Source organism: Rhamphochromis longiceps, linkage group LG9 (genome assembly GCF_057381845.1).
Source record: "Rhamphochromis longiceps isolate RC_006_pf linkage group LG9, R_longiceps_female_GT1.1, whole genome shotgun sequence".
Classification (NCBI taxonomy): Eukaryota; Metazoa; Chordata; class Actinopteri; order Cichliformes; family Cichlidae; genus Rhamphochromis; species Rhamphochromis longiceps.
The window spans coordinates 36105485-36130390 of NC_140565.1; the positions used below are offsets into that span (position 1 = coordinate 36105485).

Genomic DNA, 24906 nt, shown 5'->3' on the forward strand with positions numbered 1-24906 from the left:
CCTTCCAATAGTGTTAACATACTACAGGTCATGGACAAGATTGTTTTTAATTTTCATTGTAAGTGGGATAAAGCAGTTACTTAAAAGTAGTCTAACATAAATGCTGTAATTTGATTACTTTAATAAACATGTAACTTGGATGGACGTGATGCTGGCGTGACCACAGTGGTCCAAGGAGGGAGTTTTGTGCGTTTGCTCAGACACATGAAACATTAGAGGGAACGTTGCTCCTCCCACCACTGAACAAATCCTCAGTGACTGGACCGTGGCTGGTTTCACCCTCTTTCAATAAGCTGACAATAACAGAGTCATCTGCATATTTAATGATGGCCCAGTTTTCATATCTGCTCTGACACATGTTTGTATAGAGAGTGAATAATAAGGGTGATAAGACGCAGCCTTGAGGAGAACCTGTGGAGGAGAACACTGGGTCAGACAGAACCCCATTTATTCTGTTTGTGACCTGTCAGTTAGAAAATCTCAAATCCAGCCCACCAGGTTCTCCCTGATTTCAAACTGTTCTAAAAGTCTTTTAGTTAAAATATGGGCTGTGTTGTATTAAAAGCTGCAGAAAAATTGATGAACTGAAGTCTTGCAGAAGTCACTTCACTCTCTACATGTGTAAGAATCAGATTTAGTCAAAGTGCGTCCTCCACTCCTCTGTTGGGCCTGTATGCAAACTGCATTGGATCCAGCTGATGTTCAGTCTCTTCATAATCACATTTCTGATGAGTTTTTCAGAGACTTTCTGAGGTGAGGGCAACAGGCCTGAAGTTGTTTAGAAGTTTTGGACGACTAGATTTAGGGACAGGAACCACGACAGCTTCTTCCCAAAGAGAGGACACATGCTGCACTAATGTTATCAGGACCCTGGCTCTTGTTCACATTAACTGCATGAAAGGCCTTTTGGACATCGCTGAGTTAAATGATAAAGTGCTGAGTGTCTCTCAGTTTCAGTTCCAAAATATCCTCGCTAACATCAGAAGAACTGAAACGAGCATAAAACACATTCAAGTGTTTGCAAAATCTTTGTCTGATCATCTAAAATGATCTGACTGCTGCTCTGAGGATGTTCAAACTAGGGCTGGGACGACGCGTCGACGTCATCGATTACGTCGACATGTGAAGTACGTTGACCTAAAAAAAAAAAATGTGCGTCGATGCGTCATCACTTTCAAAACAGACACGGCGGCAGCGAGTAGCGGCAACATGAGTGAGGCAGCCGCAGCCAACTTAAATCACTCCACCCGAACACGCAGTTCGACAGTACGGGGATATTTGAACAGAAAAGGAAGTGATGCAGGCGTTTCCCGGCTTTGTAAGGTGGAAATGGCCTATCAGAAAAGCACGACGGCTATGCACCAGCACCTCAAACGACGGCATCCAGGAGCAGCTTAAGCTTCAGACTGAAAAATTCATCGATTAGGAAAATGATGGTTTTGCCCAGCCCTATTTCAAACCCTGCTATGGTTTTCATACAAGTCCAGGCATCAGACTTCACTACAAAGAAGCTCTTCATAGACTCTTATTTCTGTCTAACAGGAACGTCTGAATGACCAACAGCAGCAGCAGATTTAAAACACCGCCCCCTAATGACACAACACAGGTACTACATGTAGATGTGAGTCTACAACACAGCGTACGATGACCAATGCAGGATCATGCTAAGTGATCAACAGAAAATATCATTTCATTTGAGAAACAAACTAATGAGAGTCGTTTAGTGCTGTGTGTATCTGAAGAACTAAACTACTAATCTACACCAATGTTAATGAGCACATCTGGACTCACCGAGCCTTTCTGCAGTTCCTCACAGCTGGAATCAGTCTCAGTCGTCCGTCCTCTGATGTGTTGTACTTCTGCAGGTCCAACTCATCCAGAACCTCCTCTGACATCTGCAGCATGAAGGCCATAGCTGAGCAGTGGATCTCAGAGAGTCTCTCTGATCTGATCTCTGACTTCAGGAACTCTTGGATCTCCTGATGTACTGAGAGGTCGTTCATCTCCATCAGACAGTGGAAGATGTTGATGCTTCTGTCAGGAGAGATTTTATCACTGTTCATCTCCTTCAGGTTTTTGATGACTCTCTGGATGGTTTCTGGACTGATCTCTGTCTGACCCAGCAGAGCTCCTAAGAGTCTCTGGTTGGACTCCAGACAGAGGCCATGAAGGAAGCGGACAAACAGGTCCAGGTGGCCATTTTTACTCTGGAGGGATCTCAACATACTTTTTGACAGAAACTCATGAAGCGATGTGATGTCATTCCAGATATCCAGAAAATCCCTCAGCACCTTTGTCTTCCTGCTGGTGAGACAGTGGAACATGTAGACAGCAGCCAGAAACTCCTGAATGCTCAGATGAACAAAGCAGTAGACTGGTTTCTGGAAGATCACACACTCTCTTTTGAAGATCTCTGTACAAACTCCTGAGTACACCGAGGCCTCTGTCACATCCAGACCACACTGCTCCAGGTCTTCTTGGTAGAACATGATGTTTCCTTTCTCCAGATGTTCAAACGCCAGCATCCCCAGCTTCAGAAGAACTTCCCTGTCAGCCTCCGTCAGCTCCTGTGGACTCGTCTCATGTCCCTCATGGTACTTGTTCTTCTTCCTCTTTGTCTGAACCAGCAGGAAGTGTGAGTACATGTCAGTCAGGGTCTTGGGCAGCTCTCCTCTCTGCTCTGTAGTCACCATGTGCTCCAGAACTGTAGCAGTGATCCAGCAGAAGACTGGGATGCTACACATGATGTGGAGGCTCCTGGATGTCTTCATGTGGGAGATGATTCTGCTGGACAGCTCTTCATCACTGAATCTCCTCCTGAAGTACTCCTCCTTCTGGGCGTCAGTGAAGCCTCGTACTTCTGTTAGCCTGTCAACACATGTAGGAGGGATCTGATTGGCTGCTGCGGGTCGGGAAGTTATCCAGACGAGAGCCGAGGGAAGCAGATTCCCCTGGATGAGGTTTGTCAGCAGCTGGCTGACTGATGACTTCTGTGTGACATCAGACAGCAGCTTCCTGTTGGTGAAATCCAATGAAAGTCTGCTTTCATCCAGGCCGTCAAAGATGAACAGAAGCTGAGAGACAGCCAGCTTCTCTGCTGAGACCTTCTGTAATGTTGGATGGAAAACATGGAGCAGCTCCAGAAGACTGTACTGCTCATCTCTGATCAGGTTCAGCTCCCTGAATGAAAGCAGAACCACCACACTGACATGTTGGTTCTCCAAGCCCTCTGCCCAGTCCAGAGTGAACTTCTGCACTGAGAAGGTTTTTCCAACACCAGCCACGCCGTTGGTCAGAACCACTCTGATGGGTCTCTGTTGGTCAGGTAAGGCTTTAAAGATGTCCTGGCACCTGATTGGAGCGTCATGGAGGGCGTCCATCTTGGAAGCTGTCTCCAGCTGCCTCACCTCATGTTGGGTATGAACCTCTTCACTCTGTCCCTCTGTGATGTAGAGCTCAGTGTAGATGGTGTTGAGGAGGGTTCTACTTCCTGTTTCATCACTTCCTTCAGTCACACGTTCACATCTCCTCCTCAGACTGATCTTATGTTCATCTAAAACCTCCTGCAGACCAACATCTGCTGAAAGAAAGAAAAACAGAAAGAAAACTCTTCAATGTCTGAACAACAAGAAGAAGTCCAGTTTTCAGAAATGAGTCCATCAGCAGACAGATGTTCAGTCTTACTTTGTACACAGCTGCTCTGACTGGCTGTCTGCAGTCCAGCTCTGGATCTTTCTCCACACTGGGGACAGGACGAGTCTCCCAATGAAGCAGACTGGTCCCAGTATGAGGAGATGCACTGTCTGCAGAACCAGTGTCCACAGCTGGTAGAGACTGGATCCTTCAGGACGTCCTGACACAAAGCACAGCAGGACAGCTGCTCCTCCTCACAGACACCGCTCCTCTTCCTCTTCCTCTCTCTGTGAACACATTTCTTTATCACTAAAATCATCGACTGTCAGTGACAAACATGCAGATTTGATGACACTGTGCAGAAGCTCTGATGGTCACAGAGAAAAGTCAAAGTGGAGAAACTTGTGTTTGAGTTCAGTTCAAGCTTCCTTTGCTGTTCCTGTCTTATTAAACACAGAGTGATCAGCCTACAAACTCCACAGCAAAAGCCTTCATCACAGAGCTGATTATGTCCTTCACTGGATGTACTGGAAGTTTGGGATCCATCACTTTCAACTGACCTTTGACCTCCTCTAAAAACTGTGGACGAGCAGCGGTGTCACATTCAGAGCTTTCAGCTTTATTTTGAAAGAGTTCAGTCAGCAGGAAGTGAACTTCTGGGTTCTGATTTTCTTTCTCTTATTTTACAGAAGTGAAGAAGAAGTAAAAGCTTTGAAATGATCTGAGTGAGATTTCTGAACATTGCCACCAAATTGAGTTCAGCCTCCAGCAGTAACTTTGTTTCTTGATGCCTCCTGATGATGTGATGTTTGATTACAAACCTGTTCATGTGTTAGACATGAATCACATGAACACAGGCAGAAAAAGCAGCCAATGAAGCAAATGACAGAAACGTGTTCATTCACTGCCATGATCCAGATTTTCTATGTGCAGATGTTTGTAAAGAAGACGTGTGCAGCCAGGGCTGGACTGGGACAAACTCTACTTTTAAACTCTAGACTGTGAAACAGGCATAAATAAAGATTTGCTTTTTGCATGTGAGTCTGTGTTTGAGTCTTCACCGAGTGTTTGACAAATGTCACAAACACACAATTTATTAAAAACTAGCATTATCGTACACAGACCACCATTAGGAATAAACTATGATGTTGTTTATTCTATTACTCTCGTTTTCTTCTGCTTGTTTTCTTTTTTCTTTCTCAACAGGTGATCCATAGATGCATTTTCTTTTTCTGCCCCCCCCCCAAAAAAAGAAATATTCTGTGGCCCTTAAATGAACATTTTTTTGAATTATTTGAATATATATGAGTGCTTGTGTATAAATATGGTAAATGGCCTGTATTTGTATAGCGCTTTACTAGTCCCTAAAGACCCCAAGGCGCTTTACACATCCAGTCATCCACCCATTCACACACACATTCACACACTAATACACAAACAACACACACATGCTTTCAATTGTGTAATTTAAGTGATCTAGGTAGCTCTGTTTTGAAGTTCAGTTAACGCTAGAAATGTGTTTTGGAGTTTGTACGTGTTTTGTCTCTAGGGGCCACCACATATATTTACATATAAACATATATAAATAAAACCACTTTTTTTTTTTACTTTAGTAATTCCTTTTGTGCATAATTTTATATTATTGTTAATAATAAATCAATTAAAGCAACAAAACAACCTGAAGAGCCGGTTCGGAGCTGAAAGAGCCGGTTCTCTACAAAGAGCCGGAAATCCCATCACTACAACTTAGGCTACGTTCACACTGCAGGCGAAAGCGCATCAAATCCGATTTTTTTGACCCTATGCGACTCATATCCGATCATGGTGTGAAAGTGTGAACGGCACAAATGCGATATTTTCAAATCCGATTGGGGTCACTTTCGTATGTGGTGCTGAATCCAATACATATCCGATGTTTCAGAAAGCCACCGCTGTTTGGATGGTTTTTGGTTTTTTGGGGGTTTTTTTCAAATATTAAACTTTATTAAGAAACAGTATGTAGAAAACAAATGGAAAGAACAAACACAGAGATAGAATAAATGTATAACCGCAGATTTTGGATTTGGCTCTGTTAGTGTTCTTATACTTTTTTAAATTGTTTTTTATTATTTATGATTGAATTTGATCCTGCTGGGTTGTCTTAGCTTTAAAATCGGTCTTACTTTATTTTGAATTATTATTTTGCCTTTTCTAACATGTTGCATCACTCACTGTTATATTTTCTGGTTTTCTTTTTTATCATTTGCTTATTTATTTTATTTTCAATACATTTCAAACAAAATATCTTTTGCTGCACTTACTAGTATTTACATTTTTAATACATTTCCCTTTGTGTCATTAAGGTAGCGTTTGTTCGTTTTGACCCTCGTGGGCAGCCGTACGGCAGGATCAAAGATCGTCTATATTCGTGAAGACTCGTGTCTGCTGTGACGTGGTCCTGGAGCGTCGGCCTGTGTTCGGCAGACGTCGTTGGAGCGATCAGCTGATCCTGGAGCATGCGCAGAGTGAGCGCTCGCCTCCCTCCCAGAAAAGCCTGGTTCGCGTAAACAACAGCAGACAGCTACCGCCGCGGAGCTTTACCGCAGTTTTACCGGCTCTCGGATCGAGCTGCTGGTCGCCGTCGGGTCCTGTGACAGTGAGCTACCTGTCAGAGCAGCTGTGCTCACCTGCAGCTGTTAGCTGCTGACGTCAGCCCGGTGGCGTCATTTCTCTGATTAAGTGTCGTGTTTGAGGCTGTTGTGTCGTAAATCCGCCGGGAGCAGAGTTTGGAGCAGCTGAAGACACACCACAGGTTTGTGCTGAAGTCACCGAGACCTCTGAACTTTAGTTTGACCTCTGAACTGTCGTTTGACCTCTGAACTGTCGTTTGACCTCTGGACTTTATACAAGGAGGCTGCTGTGTGGATCCTACATTTCCCTTCATGCAGCTGGAGCTGTGTGTGACAGGAGTGAGTGATTTATGATGACTAACCTCAGCTTTAACTCAAAGTCAGGAAACAGATTATTACAGCTGCACTTCCTGTAGTGATCGCTGGCCACCATCAGGGGGCGGAGCTTCACTGAAACGCTTCCAGATGTGAGCAGCTGCTGTCCTCTGACCCGGTCCAGGGGTTTTAAAAAGGTCTTCGTGGACCTGAGATGCTGACGTCACAGTTTTTATCTTGTATCCTCTCAGAGACGATGGCGGAGCAGAACTTGGAGGCCAAGCTGAAGAACCTCCTGAAGCAGGAGAAGATCCAGCTGTGGAACCCGCCGTACACCGAGCAGGGCCAGCAGCCAGGCCAGCAGCAGGGCCAGCAGCAGGGCCAGCAGCACATGCAGGTGGGTGACCCGCCTGAGGAGGCGTGGCCACACACACCTTCCTACTGAGATCAAAGTATGAGGATATAACGTTCAGCCAGGTCTATGAAGGTCACTTTGTGACGCTGTTTAACAAATTAATCATTCACATGAATCCAATAAAATAATAAATCTGCTAAAACAAAAAAAATAAAACCATCATTAAAGAGTTCAGTTTTTCTTTCCTGTCAGAGGAAACCTCAGTTAAACAACTTACTGACCCAGTGAAACAGATTATAGAGGAAACACATGAGAGCAGGGCGCTTCTAGGATCAGAGCTTTGGGGTGCTGAGCATGCAGAGAGCTGCCCATCCAGCCAAGATACACTTTACTCGTCACGATGAGACGTCTTCCCCGTCTCTGTCAGTCCCTGCATCCTTAAATGTCTCCAGTTGTCCCGAGTTGTCTCTGACTGTCTCCTTGGTGCATTTAAGCCCCTGTTCCTCCCAGTTTTGAGATCCTTCCCAGACGCCTTAACGCCCACTCACATCCTGGGCCATCTGACCTCAGGAAGTCACATGATAGGGTGGGACCAGGTTTCACAATGAACTCACCCGAAACTCTGGCTGATTGGGACCCACACCCAGTTTCACACCTTGGCTCGGGCGATTAGAGGATCATCAGGGGTCCTTTTGTCCCCCCAGAGCAGGGGGAGGGGCTATCTATACTTTTGTTGTTAAATGTTGTCAATTAAGTACTGCATGCTTTTTATATTTTTAGTAGTGTCACACAAACAGCCAATATTGTCAAAAACAGAAATCTTTGGGGCTGCTGAAGCACCCAGGCGGGTTTGGGGGAAGCGCCCCCAAAAAGGGGCTAAAATCGCCCCTGGATGAGGACTGACTGATTCTGTTTCACTGAGATTCAAGCATCAGTGAGGTTTTTGTCTCAGCGTCACAGCAAAGTTCAGCCCATGTGCAGCGCCGTTGGATTCTGTTCTGAGCGCGCTCAGTGCTGTTCTTCTTCCATCAGGAGCTGGCGGAGCGCTACGCCCCCCTGCTGCGCCTGCCCATGTCGGAGGTAGGGGGCGCTCTGGAGTCGATCCGAGCTCAGGCGGTGAAGCGAGGCAGAGGAAACCAAACGTTCAGGGAGACGAGCGTGGCGACGCTGGAGCTGCTGCTGCCGCGAGACGCCAAGAAGGTAACGAAGGCGGCGAGGACAGAGGAAGCTACCTGACGGTGTACCTCACGCCACACACTCATCACATGACACACACCGACCCACAATGCTTTGCTCTCCTGTGACGGAGGAGAATGACCTCAGTGTTTGCTTCCAGGATCCAAAGGTCAGGACGTACCTGGAGACGAGGCTGGACGTGTCGGCGCAGCAGGTGGTGGACAGGTACTCGATTACATCGCAGGCTGAGTGTGTGTGTGTGTGTGGCTATGGAAACTGATAAGATTTTAGCCAATCAGATTCTATTATTGATATCTCTAATTGATTCAGATGTTCATCGATTGCCATTGGCTGCGATGTGAGAGTCACCTCCATCGCTAAGCAACAATAAAGACGTCACACTGATACATATTAATTACATTAATTATGTTTACTAAGCACGGTGGTTAGTACTGTTGCCGCACAGCAAGAAGGTCCTGAGTTCAATGCCACCATCAGGCCGGGGTCTTTCTGTGTGGAGTTTGCATGTTCTCCCCGTGTTTGCGTGGGTTCCCTCCGGGTACTCCGGCTTCCTCCCACCGTCCAAAGACATGCAGCTTGTGGGGATAGGTTAACTGGTTAATCCAAATTGCCACTAGGTGTGAATGAATGTGAGTGTGAATGGTTGTCTGTCCCTGTGTGTTGGCCCTGCGACAGACTGGCGACCTGTCCAGGGTGTACCCCGCCTCTCGCCCTATGACAGTTGGGATAGGCTCCAGCGCCCCCCGCGACCCTGAAAAGGATAAGCGGAAGTGAATGGATGGATGGATGAAATATGAAAGGTTTTCATTATGTGTCCAAGGCATTCAACTGTTTCACACTCTTCAGCAGAGAGAGCTTTTTTCTTTCCCATGTTGCTTGTAAGTGGTGGTGTGCTTAATAATGTGGCGCATGCTTCTTCAGTAGAAAAGGAATGATCGCAGGTGTCTGAGGCTGATGTCGGTGATCCAAACAGCTCTGAGACACAATGCCAACCATGAGTTTGATTGAAAAACAACACATTTAATCTTTGTGACACTTAAATACAATTTTATTAATAATTTGGAACGTGGTGTAAAAGTAATGCAATACTTAATTACTCCTGGGAAAAGGTAACTAGTTACACTACTCGTTGCATTACTTTCATGTTACCCTGTAAAACAGCTGCAGCTCACTGTCTCATAATCACTGTTTAAACCTGAGGCACCAACACACCTGTAATGAGGACACACACCTCCAACATAGCACAAAGCTGACCGCACAAATCAAAGATGAAGACACACAAAAAATGGTTGCCACGGTGATTCGACTGTAGAAACAGGAACAGGTAGTAACGAGGCTGCAGCCTGACTGCTCATCAGTTTGTTACCTGTTGAAGTTCAGGCTCTGGCTGCTGAGCCGAGGGGTGGAGTCTGCACACGCTCAGCTTTCACTCTGGGCTAGCTTAGCGTTAGCATGCTGTCAGTGCAGATGTAAAGAAGTGAGGTTGTGTTAGCAGCACTGTGAGTGTTTCTGTCCTGGATGCACGTTTCACTTATTTACATTTACATTCATCTTCTTCTTTTGTGCAATAAAAAATGCATTTGGACACACATGGTCACTGTTTTCCTCCTCTGACATCCAAGCTGGAATCAGCTGATCGTAGTGTGAGGACAAGAAGTGGGATCAACAGGACAAATGATTCCAAGCAGCTGGAAAACTGGGAAGCAGAAGAACCAGTTCTCCATTCAATACTGTAGTAAAGTGTGTGTGTGTGTGTGTGTGTGTGTGTGTGTGTGTGTGTGTGTGTGTGTGTGTGTGTGTGTGTGTGTGTGTGTGTGTGTGCGCGCGTGCGTGCAGGGTCGCTGAGGAGCACGGCCTCAGGAGCATCAAGCTGATCCTGAGTGGGAGGACTCTGTCTGCAGGTCAGTGACCTCACAGCTGCAGTAGTCATGTGATCTGTCAGAGCTGAGCGTGTGTGTGTGTGCAGAGCGGCGTCTGGACGAGCAGGGCGTGAAGAACCACAGCAAGGTGATGGTGCTGAGGGTGAGCGACGGCGAGCTGAAGCAGCAGCTGACGGAGGAGGAGGAGGAGAGGAGGAGCCAGGAGGAGAGCGTCCAGAGGACCCAGAAAGGCTTCCAGATCCTGTCAGAGAGAGGTGAGGAAACAACCACGCCTCCAACACACCTTTGTTCAGCCCACAGGTGACCACAGCAGGGTGGTGTCCCAGGCTAACAGGTGACCATGTGGGCGTGGCAGTGGGAGGGGCACAGCTGTTTGTTTTTAAATGTCTGCTCCTCTCCATCAGACGGCAGCGAGGACCCACACACCACACCGTTCCTGGAGATCGCCGACCAGAAAGGAAACCCTCTGAAGATTCCCCCCACGGAGAAGAAGGTGGAGTTTGAGATAGGACGCAGTGTGGAGGTCGGCACCAGGGGGCGCTGCTGTGTAACCTCTGTGTGTGTGTGTGTGTGTGTGCAGGCTCTGATCCTGGCCATGGGCTTCCATGAGAAAGGTCGCGCTCTGATGAAGAGGAAGCAGCACGATAACGCTCTGTGTCACCTGCTGCAGGCCGACCAGCAGTTCAGGTACGAGCGAGCTGATTGGCTCTGAGCCGCGTCACAGCTCACCACGAGTTTATCAGCCTTCAGCCTGAGATCAGAGACTCTTCATCCACCGCCACTGTAAACGTCTGAAACTGTGTTCATGAGACAGGAAGTCCCTGTGTGTGAGCGCAACGTGCACCAGCTTTTCAAAATAAACCTCCAGAGTGAGGAGGTTTTCCAGCACATCCAGCGTGCTGTGTGTCATTAATGAGGGTTAAAGTCCTGTGTGTGTGTGTGCGTGTGTGCGTGCAGTAAGTGCGGCTCGGCGCTGCTCAGCTCCGTGGATAACTACGCCGTGCTGCAGCTGGACATCGTGTGGTGTTACCGCGCTCTGGAGGCGCTGTCCTGCCTGGAGGATGGGCGGAGCCGCCTGCAGAGAGCCGAGGACTGTTTCCTGCGTTGCTACGGAGAACAGCAGGAGAGACTGCTGATGATCAAGGTCAGACTCTCTCACACACACACACACACACACACACTGTGTGTTGATGCTGAGGGTGAAATCATCATCAGGGAACGTGTTCATGTTTGTGACCAACATGAGGGAATAAACTTTCTGGTTTGTATTTGTAGTCCATATTTGTAGTCCATTTCCTGTAGTCTGAGAATCATTGACCAATCAGGTTTGAGCAGGCTGAGTGGCGGTGAAGACAGACTGCACTCTGATTGGTCAGCTTCTTAGACGATGCTGAGAGTGAGCATGTATGTGACACATTGAGTCTCAGTGGGACGACCTGTGTAAATAAAGTTTTAATGTTAATGTTGTAAACAATGTGAAGCTGAACAGTCTCACTGCAGATGTCCACTGTTTACTTCTTACTGGGATGTATCACCATGGTAACACATGCTGATGAGCTATGCTTAAGTTATTGCAGTGAATCTGTAACCTTCAGCCTGTCATTGACTTAATGTGTGTGTTGCCAGGGTAACACGGGCAGAGAGGAGGTGCTGTTCCTGCGTCTGTACCTCCTGCAGAGCCTCCTCTCCTACATCGAAGGAAGCGACTCTGAGGCGCGGCTGCAGCTCTCCAGGGTGAGACTCGGCTTAGCATGAGTGACAGTCCACAATAATCCAGCTGTGTGTGAGTGGCTCACTGAGCTGCTGTGTGTGTCAGGTGGAGTCTCTGTACGCGCGCCTGCGTCCCGACTCGGAGAAGATGGCTCAGCTGATGGCGCTGGGCTTCAGCGAGAGAGAAGCTCGGCTCGGCCTCAGAGCCTCCCGGGGCGACCTGCAGGAGGCCGCCATCCACATCAGCACCCGCCGACAGGTAACACCTGACAGGAAGTCAGTTCACCGCCTGTCGTCGTCCCGTTTGAGTGTTTAATAAAGTTTTATCTCTATTTATCAGGAGCGGGAGGAGCTGAAGCAGAGGGAGAGACAGAAGAGGAGGACGAGGATGGAGGCCATCTCCGCCCTGATGGAGCTGGGGTTCTCCCAGAGAGACGCCGCCCGCGCCCTGCACCACGCCGACGGGAACGTAGACAGAGCTTACGCTGTCAGTGGCCCCGCCTCCTCGTACAGGTCTCACAGGTGGAGCCGTGACTGACTCCATGTTCTCCTCTGTGCCATCCCCAGATCCTGCTGGACTCGAGCCAGGATGCCCAGGCGACCAATAACAACACAGAGGGCGGAGCTAGCCCAGAGATGGTGGAGCAGGTACGCTCAGAGGTCACGTTCAACATTCAAACTTTATTGAACAGTGACAAGACGAGCAGAGGAAAGCTGGGGGCGGGGCTTCTCTCTGTTCTCCTATAGCTATGTCTCCTCCAGCTGTTCTCTTTCTGTCCCTCCAGCTGTTCTCCTCCAGCTGTTCTCCTCCAGCTGTTCTCTTTCTGTCCCTCCAGCTGTTCTCCTCCAGCTGTTCTCCTCCAGCTGTTCTCCTATAGCTATGTCTCCTCCAGCTGTTCTCTTTCCTTCCCTCCAGCTGTTCTCCTCCAGCTGTTCTCTTTCTGTCCCTCCAGCTGTTCTCCTCCAGCTGTTCTCCTATAGCTATGTCTCCTCCAGCTGTTCTCTTTCCTTCCCTCCAGCTGTTCTCCTCCAGCTGTTCTCTTTCTGTCCCTCCAGCTGCTCTCCTCCAGCTGCCCTCCTCCAGCTGCTCTCCTCCAGCTGCTCTCCTCCAGCTGTTCTCTTCCAGCTGTTCTCCTCCAGCTGTTCTCTTCCAGCTGTTCTCCTCCAGCTGTTCTCTTTCTGTCCCTCCAGCTGTTGTATTTGGGATTCGAGCGGGATTCGGCTGAAGCGGCGCTCAGACTGACAGGTGGAGACGTCCAATCAGCGACACAGCTGCTGTTGGACAACCAGGGCGTCCTCTCCCCGGAGCTGCTGACCCCGCCCTCCACATCCTCCTCCTCCTCCACACCATCCTCAGAGGAGCCCAGCTCCGCCTCCAGCTCCCCAGGTAACAGAACCGCCCTTCGTTTATCCAGCATAAACAAAACAAAGTTACAGAACAGGAAGTGAGCGAGTCGATGTTTGAACGAGGCAGATGTCAGCAGATCTCATCCTTTGTAAGGACCTGAGCTGCCAGATTAGACCTTTCGTCTTCCTCAGTCTCTGTGACTCGTTTTGTCTGACGAGCATGGAAACTTCTACAGACGTCTCTTTGCTTTTCTCTGAAACTGAGAGCTCACAGGGTGAAACTCGTTTAGAGCAGGTTCATCTTCATCTCATCAGTCACTGTGAAAACATGCTAACCAAACCAGCCAATGGGGCTTCAGTGAGGACGGTCATGTGGTTTAGAAACCCATCATCGTCCAATAGAAAGCCTGAGTGACCCGACGAGCTGAGGAATGTACCTCAGAGGTGTAGTTGTGATTTCACACAGACTGTCAGTCGGAGATTAAATGTTTAAAATAGAATCAATAAAAACCCTTAAAGACAAAAACAGAAAAGAAAAAAGTCACATGATCTAAAGTCTGCTTGTGTGACCCTCCAGAGGACAGCGAGCTGGTGAGCGAGGTGCTCGAGGACATCGCCCCCCACGAGGAGGACTACCTGGACCTCACGCTGGAGGAGGAGAGCGAGCTCATCTCTGCCATGAAGGCGTACCTGCACCGTGAGCCCGCCCACACCTAGTGACACGCTCGGGCCGGGTCGAGTGTTGTCGCTGTGTAGAACAAACACGCGCACACACAGATCGTCCTGCAGTCGGGGAGTTCAGAGCGGCGTGCCAATGTGGAGACAGTGACGATCATCTGTTCAGCAATAATTCAGAGTCCCGCCGCTCAAACCGCACAGGTGTATCAGTTTAATCAGTGACATCATCAATGACATCATTGTTGGTGATGTTGGATCAAAGCGGAGTCTCAGTTTGTGTCTGAGCGGTTTCCTGTTGATTCTTTGGTTGTGATGGAGCCAATAAAGACGACACAAAGTGTTTCTGTCTGTCTGTCTGAAAACACAAAAACACAAAAGCAAAAACACCAGGTCAGTGAGAAGAACAGAGACTGAAGCTGATTGGTGGTGGAGGAGGTGTAGCATGGGGGTTAGGGTGGTGCATCAACAGACTCAGTCTTCACTCTGAGTCTCACTCTGCACTTCAGGCTTGAACCCTCAGAACCTTCCAGAAGAACTGTGAGACAAAGCTGAGTCTGAGCAGGAAAGGCTGCTACAGTGGCTTACAAAAGTATTCAGCCCCCTTGAACTTTTCCACATTTTGTCACATTACAGCCACAAACATGAATCAATGTTATTGGAATTCCAGGTGAAAGACCAACACAAAGTGGTGCACACGTGAGAAGTGGAACCAAAATCATACATGATTCCCAGTGTTGGGAAGGTTACTTTTAAAATGTATTCCATTACAGAATACAGAATACATGCCCCAAAATGTATTCTGTAACGTATTCCGTTACGTTACTCAATGACAGTAACGTATTCTGAATACTTTGGATTACTTAATATATTATCATGCTTTTTACAACAACGTGAATGTACTATTGCTGTGTGATTTATTACTATTACTGAAGGTCCGCGACTCCGAACCGTAGTAAAGGGACCTCTGACTAATACGGCGGGGTCCCTGTCGGCTCGTAGCCGAAAAATAGCTCTACTTTGTTGTGTGGGTCAACTTTTCTTGCGAGAGACAGAGAGAGGCGTTGAAAGACTGCTCCAACGGAACTTACTGTTTTCGGAGGAAAACACGAACAGTCGAGTCTTAATAGCTTACTTACAACTGGGCTCGTCAGGCTCTCTTCTTGGCTGAAGTGGTTATTATTATATTTACATGCTTCCAGCTCCCGTTTTTCCTCGATGACAACTCGTACCTTTCCACTCCCCTTTTTCTCCCTCCTCGCGCTCACAGACCCATAACGTGTATGGCAGTCCATTCTCCCAGCAGCACGGACTACACTGCCCATGATGCTACATTCTTTAGAGCTATGCTTGTAGCATTCTGCCTGTTAGCTTAGCACAACAACAACAACAACAACGAAAAGGCCTCTCTCACCCAGGAAACACACAGTCGCAGAGAGAGAGAGAGAGCGTCGCCCTGTAACCATGGCAACCGTAACGCTGCCGCCTGGAACAACAGACCGTAGCTGTCAAACAAACCCAAACAGTCCTGACCCGCGACAATATGAAACGGGAAAGTACCGCAGTGTAATCCATTTATTTCAACAAAGTAACTGTATTCTGAATACCACCTTTTTAAACGGTAACTGTAACGGAATACAGTTACTCATATTTTGTATTTTAAATACGTAACGGCGGTACATGTATTCCGTTACTCCCCAACACTGATGATTCCAAACATTTGTTTCAAATAAATAACTGCAAAGTGGGGTGTGTGTAATTATTCAGCCTCTGAGTCAACACTTTGTAGAACCAGCTTTTGCTGCAGTTCCAGCTGCCAGTCTTTTAGGGTCTGTCTCTACCAGCTTTGCACATCTACAGACTGAAATCTTTGCCCATTCTTCTTTGAAACAGCTCCAGCTCAGTCAGATTAGATGGACAGTGTTTGTGAACAGCAGTTTTCAGATCTTGCCACAGATTCTCGACTGGATTTAGATCTGGACTTTGACTGGGCCAGTCTAACACATGGATATGTTTTGTTTTAAACCATCCCAGTGTTGCCCTGGCTTTATGTTTAGGGTCGTTGTCCTGCTGGAAGTTGAAGCTCCGCCCCAGTCTCAAGTCTTTTGCAGACTCCAAGAGGTTTTCTTCCAAGACTGCCCTGTATTTGGCTCCATCCATCTTCCCATCAACTCTGACCAGCTTCCCTGTCCCAGATGAAGAGAAGCCCCCCCCAGAGCATGATGCTGCCACCACCATATCTGACAGTGGGGATGGTGTGTTCAGAGTGATGTGCAGTGTTAGTTTTCCACACATAGCGTTTTGCATTTTGGTCTCATCTGACCAGAGCAGCTTCTTCCACATGTTTGCTGTGTCCCCCACATGGCTTGTGGCAAACTGCAAACAGGACTTCTTATGGTTTTCTGTTAACAATGGCTTTCTTCTTGCCACTCTTCCATAAAGGCCAACTTTGTGCAGTGCACGACTAATAGTTGTCCTGTGGACAGATTCCCCCACCTGAGCTGTAGATCTCTGCAGCTCGTCCAGAGTCACCATGGGCCTCTCGGCTGCATTTCTGATCAGCGCTCTCCTTGTTCGGCCTTGTTCGATTACACACAGGTGCACTCTATTTAGTCATTAGCACTCATCAGGCAACGTCTATGGGCAACTGACTGCACTCAGACCAAAGGGGCTGAATAATTACGCACACCCCACTTTGTAGTTATTTATTTGTAAAAAATGTTGGAATCATGTATGATTTTGGTTCCACTTCTCACGTGTGCACCACTTTGTGTTGGTCTTTCACCTGGAATTCCAATAACATTGATTCATGTTTGTGGCTGTAATGTGACGTAATGTGGGAAAGTTCAAGGGGGCCGAATACTTTTGCAACCACTGTAACTCTAATACTGATTAATATATTCCTGCGCTGTATGAGCCCCTCCTGGATGGCCAAACTCCTCCATAAAGATTATGAACAGAATCAGTGACAAAGTGCAGCCTTGGTGGGGTCCATAACCCACCGGGAGCGAGTCTGACTTATTGCCAGCTATGTGGACCAAGCTCTTGCAGCAGTTGTGTAAGGTTCAGATAGCCCGTAGCAAAGACTCCCCATACTCCCGCAGCACCTCCTACAGAACACCATGAGGGACACGGTCGAGTGCCTTCTCCAAGTCCACAAAATACATGCAGACTGGTTGGGCAATTTCCCATGCTCCCTCAGGTATCCTTGACAGGATAGAGAGCTGGTCTAGTGTTCCACGACCAGGATGGGAATTGCATTGTTCCTCCTGTATCCGAGGTTCGACTAACGAACAGACGCTCCTTTCCTCCAAATCACGCCCCTCCAGGTCACACTGTCATTGCCCGAGTGTTGAAGTCTCCCAGTAAGACGAGTCCCGAGGTGGAGCACCCTCAAGCACCACACCCAAGGACTTCAGGAAGGCCGGGTACTCTGAACTGATGCTAAGTGCAGACAATCTGGATCTACTTCTAATTGGTGATTTTTGAATCACTCTTGTCTGGTCCCTCACCAAGGACTGATTTGCCACAGGAGACCCTACCAGAGTGCAAAAGCCCCCCAACAACACAGGATCCCTGGGACACACAAACCTTCCACCACGATGAGGTAGCGATTCACGGAGGGGCCTCTGAGTACTAACTTGATGTAAATTCTCCAGGAATATAACCTAGAGCCAAAAAGTGCTTTAAAGATCGATGCATTCACGCAGCTCATAATTAGACCAACTTATTATTCCTTCACATGTCCTGTTACTCCTTATATCTAAATGATTGATGGTTGAAAAATCCTAGTCTAAGGATCTTGGAGAGAAAAGCATCTGGACTTTAAGTTTCTTGAAGACTTTTGGCCTCTCATCTGAGAACGTCTTCAGTTCTAAGAGCAACTGGTAGAGAGTCCAGATTTATAAGCCCTATGGGAGTGTCCCTAAGAGGGTCAGTAGTGGGTCCATGACCCTCTTAGGGACACTCCCATAGGGCTTAAAATTCTGGGATTCTCTGCCAAGCTCCTTAGATTACTCTGACCTGGATGACTGCAAACCTTCACAGACATATTTAAAGGTCCTGGACTCTTCTAACCCTCTAACACTTAGTGCATCATATGAATACATGAATTTTTGTGAGTCTTTTATATCATCAGTGGGATTCACCACAATACATCTTTAAAACTTTGTCAGAAGTTTCAATTAACTCTCCACCTGTCAGAAACAGATATTTTCTGTTATCTGTATTAATCCAGATTATAATTTCTTTTGTCACAGCAGGAATGAAAACCTGTTTATGTGATGGTGTCGGTGTGGCCACACAAATCAACACACACACAGACTGTTTGATAAAAAACCTGCTTTCTTATTTTAGTCCGAGTTTATTTATCGTACATGATTACAGTCACAGGTGAGGGGGGCTGGTCAGGGTTGGGGGTCAGAGGTCAGAGGGGTTTAGAAGTAGTTGACGACTCTGCGGATGGACTGGATGTTGGGGTTCTGGGCCTGCCACTCGTTATGGCTGCAGTAGTCTCCACGCTCAACAATGTACATGCGGCCACGGAAGTTTGGCTCCTCGTACATCACCCAGCTGGAGGTGGAGCAAGGAGGGAAGAGAGGCGGGGTTAAAGTGAGGAACATGCTTTTATTAACCTGTCACACTTTTGTTAAGGAGGATTCAGAATGATGTTTAAATATATTCCGCCTTAAAACATCTTTAGACTTTTTTCTATTATGTTAAGTCATGCTAACACATCCAACCTTAGGTTGTTAGCATGCTAACATTAGCACTAAATAGAAAAATTAAGCTGAGGATGAAAAACAGTTCTACTGGTCTCCAGGTGAGAAGTCTAATAATAAGATAAGCCTGGTGGGGTTCATCCTCAGGGGGACATGAGCGTGAAAAATCCTGAAAGCTAAAGTTTGAACTCAATCAATCAAATCAATCATCAGCCAAAACTTCCAAGAACAAGAACATTACTGTGTCACATTTCATCATCTGGGGATAATAAATAATGAGCCCCACAGTCTAAGCTGCCAGCAGCAATAAAGTCTACAGAGTTCATCCTCTGCAGAGCAGGAATATGTCAACAACCGACCTTTACTTTGAATGTGAATGATAAATATTTCCTGTTAGCATGTTAGGAATATTGTCCTAATACTAATCTCAGGTTAAAGGTCACCAAAGTCTATCCCCTGGGGAGTAGGAACATCAGCGTTAAGGTTTCTGGTAAAGGAGAAACTCACGCTCCGTCTCCGTAGACCTTCACAGAGTTGATGCAGTTCTTGGAGAAGCCGCGGCTCTGCAGGAAGGGGCAGTCGTCGCAGATGTCCACGCACTGACCGGAGAAGTTACAGCCCTCGAACAGCTCGATGCGGTAGTGCTCGCCGTGCTGCCGGACAGACGGACACGATTAGGTCAGAATCCAACAACAAAACCTACATCACAGACCGGACGGAGCAGCTGTAGCTTCAGGATGAAGGTGCTTCACCCCAAAGCAAGAAAAGATGGTTTCCCCTCAGTGGAAAAGACTCACAGAGTCAGTCTTTCACTAACACATGAAAAACAAACTCTGACATTTTTAAAAGTGTGAATTAAAAAGAAGATGAAATTGTGTTTCCTAACAGCAGTAAAATCTCAGATCTGTCAGATCACCTCATCCGTGCTCTTTAAACAATCACGACTCCGTCAGAGGTGCTCACCATGCGGATGGGTTTGCAGGATCCCATGTGGTCGTTGTGGGAGTTCCACCTCTGGAATTCTGGGTACTCGCCGTGCTCCAGGATGTACTGCTGGCCCTTGAAGTCAGGGTGGTCGTAGCAGATCCAGGCTCCGCTCTCCACACGGATCGAGTTCACCCTGAAGAGACAAAGACAGGCTCCAGATGTTACCCTGCAGAGGTGCTCAGTCACATGTTGAAACCATCAGCAGGTTTAACTGGTCAGAACTTTTTCATCCTCCGTCCCAGCACGATCATCTGCTGCTCAGACGCAGTCATGGAGTTCAGGTGATGATCAGCTGAAGGAAACAGGAAGCACTTACACCAAGAACTCCAGTTTATCCTGACCATGATGATGATGATGTCGGCCTCGTGCTCTCCTCTGATGAAGAGCGGCTGAATGTTTGATAAGGTCAGAAAAAAAAGTGCTGAATATGGTTTCTGTGTGGACGGACTTCAGTCTGAGTTTGTGCTGTTAGTGAAAACTGTTGGTCATCAAATTCACATCTTTGAGTTTGCAGAACGTCAGATCTTTGATATGTGTTTCTATTTGTCACTAAAAAGGAAACGTTTAGACTTCCTGTACGGCCAGAAATCACAAAGCTTCTGTTCTTCTGTGTTTTCATTGATGTCATTAGAAAAATCTTAAGAGTAACTGAAACACTGACCTCGTATCAGTATTCAGAGGCTCGTCAGAAATATCAGCTCTCGCCTGAATTTCAGAAGCTGAAAGCAGAAACAGTTTCGTCCACACGGTTTGAATATAAATGTGACCACCAGGGGGCAGCGATTCCACACATGTGTTTCCAGATGTGCGCTGCAGGTCTCTCAGTTTCTGACATTTGTTGTACTTGTCATGACTTCATGACCTGCTTACAGTTACACTGACAGGCTGCGCCCCCTCGTGGCTCAGAGCGGTATTACATAAAACCAGCTGTTACGTTTCCTCTGATCAGCTGATCAGTCAGACTCTGGTTTCTGAGCTCAGAGAAACTGAAGGTGCGACTGAAGATCTGCTCTGACTCAGTTCAGGTTCAAACGTCTTCAGTAAAGAAAAAAAGAGAAAGCAAACACCTGAAAACAGGAAGTTACCTGTTCATGAAGCCGCGGTCCTGGAAGTTATCACAGTCACCTCTGACCTCCAGCTTCCTGCCGGTGAAGCACTTCCCCTCATAAAAAGTAATCTGCAGGACAAACGGTCACGTGCTTTCATTCAATAAAACTTTATTTAAAAATGATTGACAGGACGAAGTTCCTGCTGTAATCTGAAGCCTCCAGTCTCACAGGTCTGAATTTATCATGACTCTGTCATGTGAATCATCTCCATCCTTCACCAGGTTGTTAGTCTTTGATGTCTCTAACATGGAATAACACGAATAAATAACAATGAATGACATTTCTGAATCTAGGCTGGAAAGTAACTGAGTATTTTTACTGCTCTGTAACCTGATCCTGGGCTTAGAGGACGATCGAGCGTGCAGCGACGTCTGTTTGGTCTTAAACATGACCCCAGCTGCTTTATTAAAGTGACATCATCAACAGCAAACAGTGAAGTTTTAACAAAAACAGAAACTGTCGTTTTAATGTTTCACATGAATGTGAAGTGAAACTCAGATGATGATTTATTTTTTCTGTTCTTGTCTTTAAAAACTAAATGTCCTGCTGCTGTGAAGAGCTTCACACCAAACTCCATTCAAAAATTGACTATTTTAAGCAGCCTGATCTTCAGCTTCAGAGCTCAGACTGAAACAGAGCTCAAAGCGATCCTCGTCGGTCTCACTCACCTTTCCAGAGTACTGTGACATTTTGTCCCGCTGGATGTCGTCCAACCTGGCCCGCAACCACACACACAGTGTAACAGAGAAAAAGTTGGACACCCCAATTTATACGGAAGGGGGGCGACCGAGGGGCGCGGCGGGCCGAGGGCCGAGGCCCCCGGACAAAAGCGTCGGCTTCAAAGGTTTCTGCTGCCTCGACGCTTTCAGTTCATCCAGACCTGTCTGCTGATTCTGCTGTGTGTGTGTGTGAGTGTGTGTGTGTGTGTGTGTGTGTGTGTGTGAGTGTGTGTGTGTGTGTGTGTGAGTGTGTGTGTGTGTGAGTGTGTGTGTGTGTGTGTGTGTGTGTGTGTGTGTGTGAGTGTGTGTGTGAGTGTGTGTGTGTGTGTGTGTGTGTGTGAGTGTGTGTGTGAGTGTGTGTGTGTGTGTGAGTGTGTGTGTGTGTGTGAGTGTGTGTGTGCGTGTGTGTGCGTGCGTGTGTGTGTGAGTGTGTGTGTGTGTGTGTGAGTGTGTGTGTGTGTGTGAGTGTGTGTGTGAGTGTGTGTGTGAGTGTGTGTGTGTGTGTGAGTGTGTGTGTGCGTGTGTGTGCGTGCGTGTGTGTGTGAGTGTGTGAGTGTGTGTGTGAGTGTGTGTGTGTGTGTGAGTGTGTGTGTGAGTGTGTGTGTGAGTGTGTGTGTGAATAGAAAGTGCTTGGCCGCAGCTTTGCAGCTCAATGATCTTGCACACGTCACGTTTCTACACAAACAGGCTGTGGTCAGGAGGAAGTACTGCCATCCTTTACTGCAGTAAAAGTATTCCTAAAAGTACAGTACTAATACTGCGTCACTGACACTGCCTGCACTGATGCAGCTGTTAGGTTTCGTTCAGTCTTTCTTTGACTATTTAAACTTTTCCAGGAGCTGAGCTTCAGTCCTGCTTTGATGTGACGTCTTCATCTCTCTGAGCACCAACAGCAGCAGCAGTGAACCTCAGGCTGAGGTAAAGCTACTCTCGGCAGGTGAACAGGTGACTTTTACCACCACAGTTTGGGTTTCTACTTCCTGTGTGTGGTTCTTTTTCTGGTTTTTATCCTCCTCGTGTCTCCTGTGTTTCCGCTTCCTGTTTTATTTTGGTAACTGCTGTTGTGCTTCCTGTTTTTATTGCTGGTAGGTTTCCCGCCGCGTCCTCACCTGTGTGGTTACAGTTGATGTATGTGTCCTGTCAGCACACAGGTGGACAGTCAGAGGACGTACCTGTCAGGTGCTCTCAGCTGATGGAAACACTGCACCAAGCTGAGACGAGACAGGAAGCACCGAATCAAAGCTTTGTTCTGTTCTCTGAGCTGAAACCTTCAACCTGAAGCAACATTAAATATTATTTATAATGTTTAAAACATGAAACATTATAAACGTTTCTCTGAGGTGTGTTTGCAGGTTTTCTGAGGATCAGGCTGAACACAGGCAGAATGAAAGCACATTAACCACCTGCAGCTCTGACTGTGGTCACATGATCGCAGTCAGCTGTTTGTCAGGACAGCCTCCTGGGCTCAGGCTGCCAAAGCTCCGTGTCAGAGCTCAGATGGTCTCAGGCTGGTTTCCTGAACACGCCGATGAGTTCACTGCACTCAGACTCCACAGTCACAGACTTTTGATCGTGCTCTGCTCGACGGGGTTTACAGGCTTCTACACAGGCAGCATCTGCAGTTCCCCTGATGTCCAGCAGAGGCAGCAGTGAGTCAGCCGCAGAGACGTGTTTAAATAAGCATGTTCACAGATTTGGATGCTGCTGTTTCCCAGATGGCGAGTGGAGCCACGATTGAATTTTACAGATATTTCTGGAGTGACATTAAAGATTTGTTATTAGAGGTATTCAATGAATGTGTTAATGATCAGCAGTGTTGGGAAGGTTACTTTTAAAATGTATTCCATTACAGAATACAGAATACATGCCCCAAAATGTATTCTGTAACCTATTCCGTTACGTTACTCAATGACAGTAACGTATTCTGAATACTTTGGATTACTTAATATATTGTGGCGAGTTCAGACAAGGAGGAGACGGAGGTATCGTTTGGTCTTGCTTCCCGTGAGCTAGCCAGGGAGCACAGCCGTTTATTACATTTGCAGAAGAACGCACTGCCACTAGCTAACTGCTCAGCGCGGCAACCACAACACACATAGGGCGCCCTCTGACCCCGGAAGGACACACCGTCGCAGCGAGAGGGCGTCACCCGTCACCATGGCAACATACACAAAACATAACTGTACAAGCAGAACCCCGAACAGCCCTGACCCGCTACAATATTATCATGCTTTTTACAACAACGTGAATGTTGTTGTGTGATTTATTACTATTACTGAAGGTCCGCGACTCCGAACCGTAGTAAAGGGACCTCTGACTAATACGGCGGGGTCCCTGTCGGCTCGTAGCCGAAAAATAGCTTTACTTTGTTGTGTGGGTCAACTTTTCTTGCGAGAGACAGAGAGAGGCGTTGAAAGACTGCTCCAACGGAACTTATTGTTTTCGGAGGAAAACAGGAACACGGTGTACAGTCGAGTCTTAATAGCTTACTTACAGCTGGGCTCGTCAGGCTCTCTTCTTGGCTGCAGTGGTTATTATTATATTTACATGTTTCCAGCTCCCGTTTTTCCTCGATGACAACTCGTACCTTTCCACTCCCCTTTTTCTCCCTCCTCGCGCTCACAGACACATAACGTGTATGGCAGTCCATTCTCCCTGCAACACGACTACACTGCCCATGATGCTACATTCTTTAGAGCTATGCTTGTAGCATTCTGCCTGTTAGCTTAGCACAACAACAACAACGAAAAGGCGCTCTCTCACCCAGGAAACACACAGTCGCAGAAAGAGAGAGAGAGCGTCGCCCTGTAACCATGGCAACCGTAACGCTGCCGCCTGGAACAACAGAACGTAGCTGTCAAACAAAACCCAAACAGTCCTGACCCGCGACAATATGAAACGGGAAAGTACCGCAGTGTAATCCATTTATTTCAACAAAGTAACTGTATTCTGAATACCACCTTTTTAAACGGTAACTGTAACGGAATACAGTTACTCATATTTTGTATTCTAAATACGTAACGGCGGTACATGTATTCCGTTACTCCCCAACACTGATGATCAGATGCTCTCTCCAACTGTGAAACGAGGAATAATTTCTTTACTTCCTAAACCAAACAAGGACTCTGTCCTTTTAGATAACTGGAGACGTATCACACTTCTTTGCTGTGATTATGAATTGTTAGCTCATCTCTATGCCAACAGATTAAAAATAGGAATAACTCAAATAATAGATGAGACACAGTCAGCCTTTATAAAAGGACGTCACATCCATCATCATACCCGTTTAGTATTAGATATGTTGGATTACAATCATTTAATTCCTCATGATAGCCTTATTTTATTTCTTGATTTCTTTAAAGCTTTTGATTCTTTGGAGCATAATTTTTTATTTAAAGCTCTGGAGGCTGTGGGTTTTGGTCCCAGATCTGTTAGTGTAGTGAAAATGTTGTACAGAGATATAACAAGTAGAACTGCTCTCAATCAAGGGTTTTCTAATAGTTTTAAAATTAATCGTGGCATTCGGCAGGGATGCCCTATTAGCCCGTTATTGTTTATTGTTGCAGCAGAAATGCCATTTATATCAAACTCTCTCCAGATGTGGAAGGAATAAACATTCTTGATAAAGAATTTAAAATTAGTCAATGTG

At 46.9% G+C, this 24906-nt stretch overlaps 3 protein-coding genes across 8 annotated transcripts in view; 1 reads left to right on the forward strand and 2 right to left on the reverse strand.

Annotated features, from left to right (window-relative positions):
- Positions 1-4278, reverse strand: part of LOC146662805 (NACHT, LRR and PYD domains-containing protein 12-like) — a 33114-nt gene extending 28836 nt beyond the window's left edge. The window contains exons 1-2 of one of the 4 annotated variants that reach the window (XM_085417627.1): positions 3685-4278; positions 1792-3577 (exon numbers count right to left, since the gene is read on the reverse strand). In XM_085417627.1, coding sequence (XP_085273753.1) covers positions 1792-3577; positions 3685-3952 — 2054 coding nt within the window. In that variant the 5' untranslated portion in view covers positions 3953-4278. Of the gene's footprint in view, positions 1-1791; positions 3581-3684 lie in introns of all 4 variants that reach the window. The other 3 variants (XM_085417628.1, XM_085417626.1, XM_085417629.1) reach the window with 3 other exon arrangements.
- Positions 4279-6069: 1791 nt separating this feature from the next.
- On the forward strand, positions 6070-17591 carry nub1 (negative regulator of ubiquitin-like proteins 1). 2 transcript variants are annotated; one of them, XM_085417650.1, is made up of 16 exons: positions 6070-6423; positions 6479-6581; positions 6809-6954; positions 7945-8112; positions 8249-8313; positions 9946-10010; positions 10076-10243; positions 10394-10482; positions 10570-10676; positions 10947-11133; positions 11616-11723; positions 11806-11958; positions 12040-12186; positions 12267-12347; positions 12891-13086; positions 13624-17591. In XM_085417650.1, the coding sequence occupies exons 3-16, from the start codon at positions 6814-6816 to the stop codon at positions 13761-13763; spliced, it is 1815 nt and encodes a 604-aa protein (XP_085273776.1). In that variant the 5' UTR covers positions 6070-6423; positions 6479-6581; positions 6809-6813; the 3' UTR covers positions 13764-17591. The 2 variants fall into 2 exon arrangements, with proteins under 2 accessions (XP_085273776.1, XP_085273775.1); XM_085417649.1 differs by lacking the exon at positions 6479-6581 and having other exon boundaries at positions 6071-6424; positions 13624-17590.
- A 181-nt stretch (positions 17592-17772) lies between these two features.
- Positions 17773-24210, reverse strand: LOC146662808 (gamma-crystallin N-B). Of its 2 annotated transcripts, none has more exons than XM_085417700.1 (5): positions 23752-24210; positions 20515-20606; positions 19406-19562; positions 18950-19095; positions 17773-18293 (listed from the first exon to the last, which is right to left on the reverse strand). In XM_085417700.1, the coding sequence occupies exons 1-5, from the start codon at positions 23905-23907 to the stop codon at positions 18158-18160; spliced, it is 687 nt and encodes a 228-aa protein (XP_085273826.1). In that variant the 5' UTR covers positions 23908-24210; the 3' UTR covers positions 17773-18157. The 2 variants fall into 2 exon arrangements, with proteins under 2 accessions (XP_085273826.1, XP_085273827.1); XM_085417701.1 differs by lacking the exon at positions 23752-24210 and adding an exon at positions 21207-21361 and having other exon boundaries at positions 18033-18293.
- Between the last annotated feature and the right edge of the window lie 696 nt (positions 24211-24906).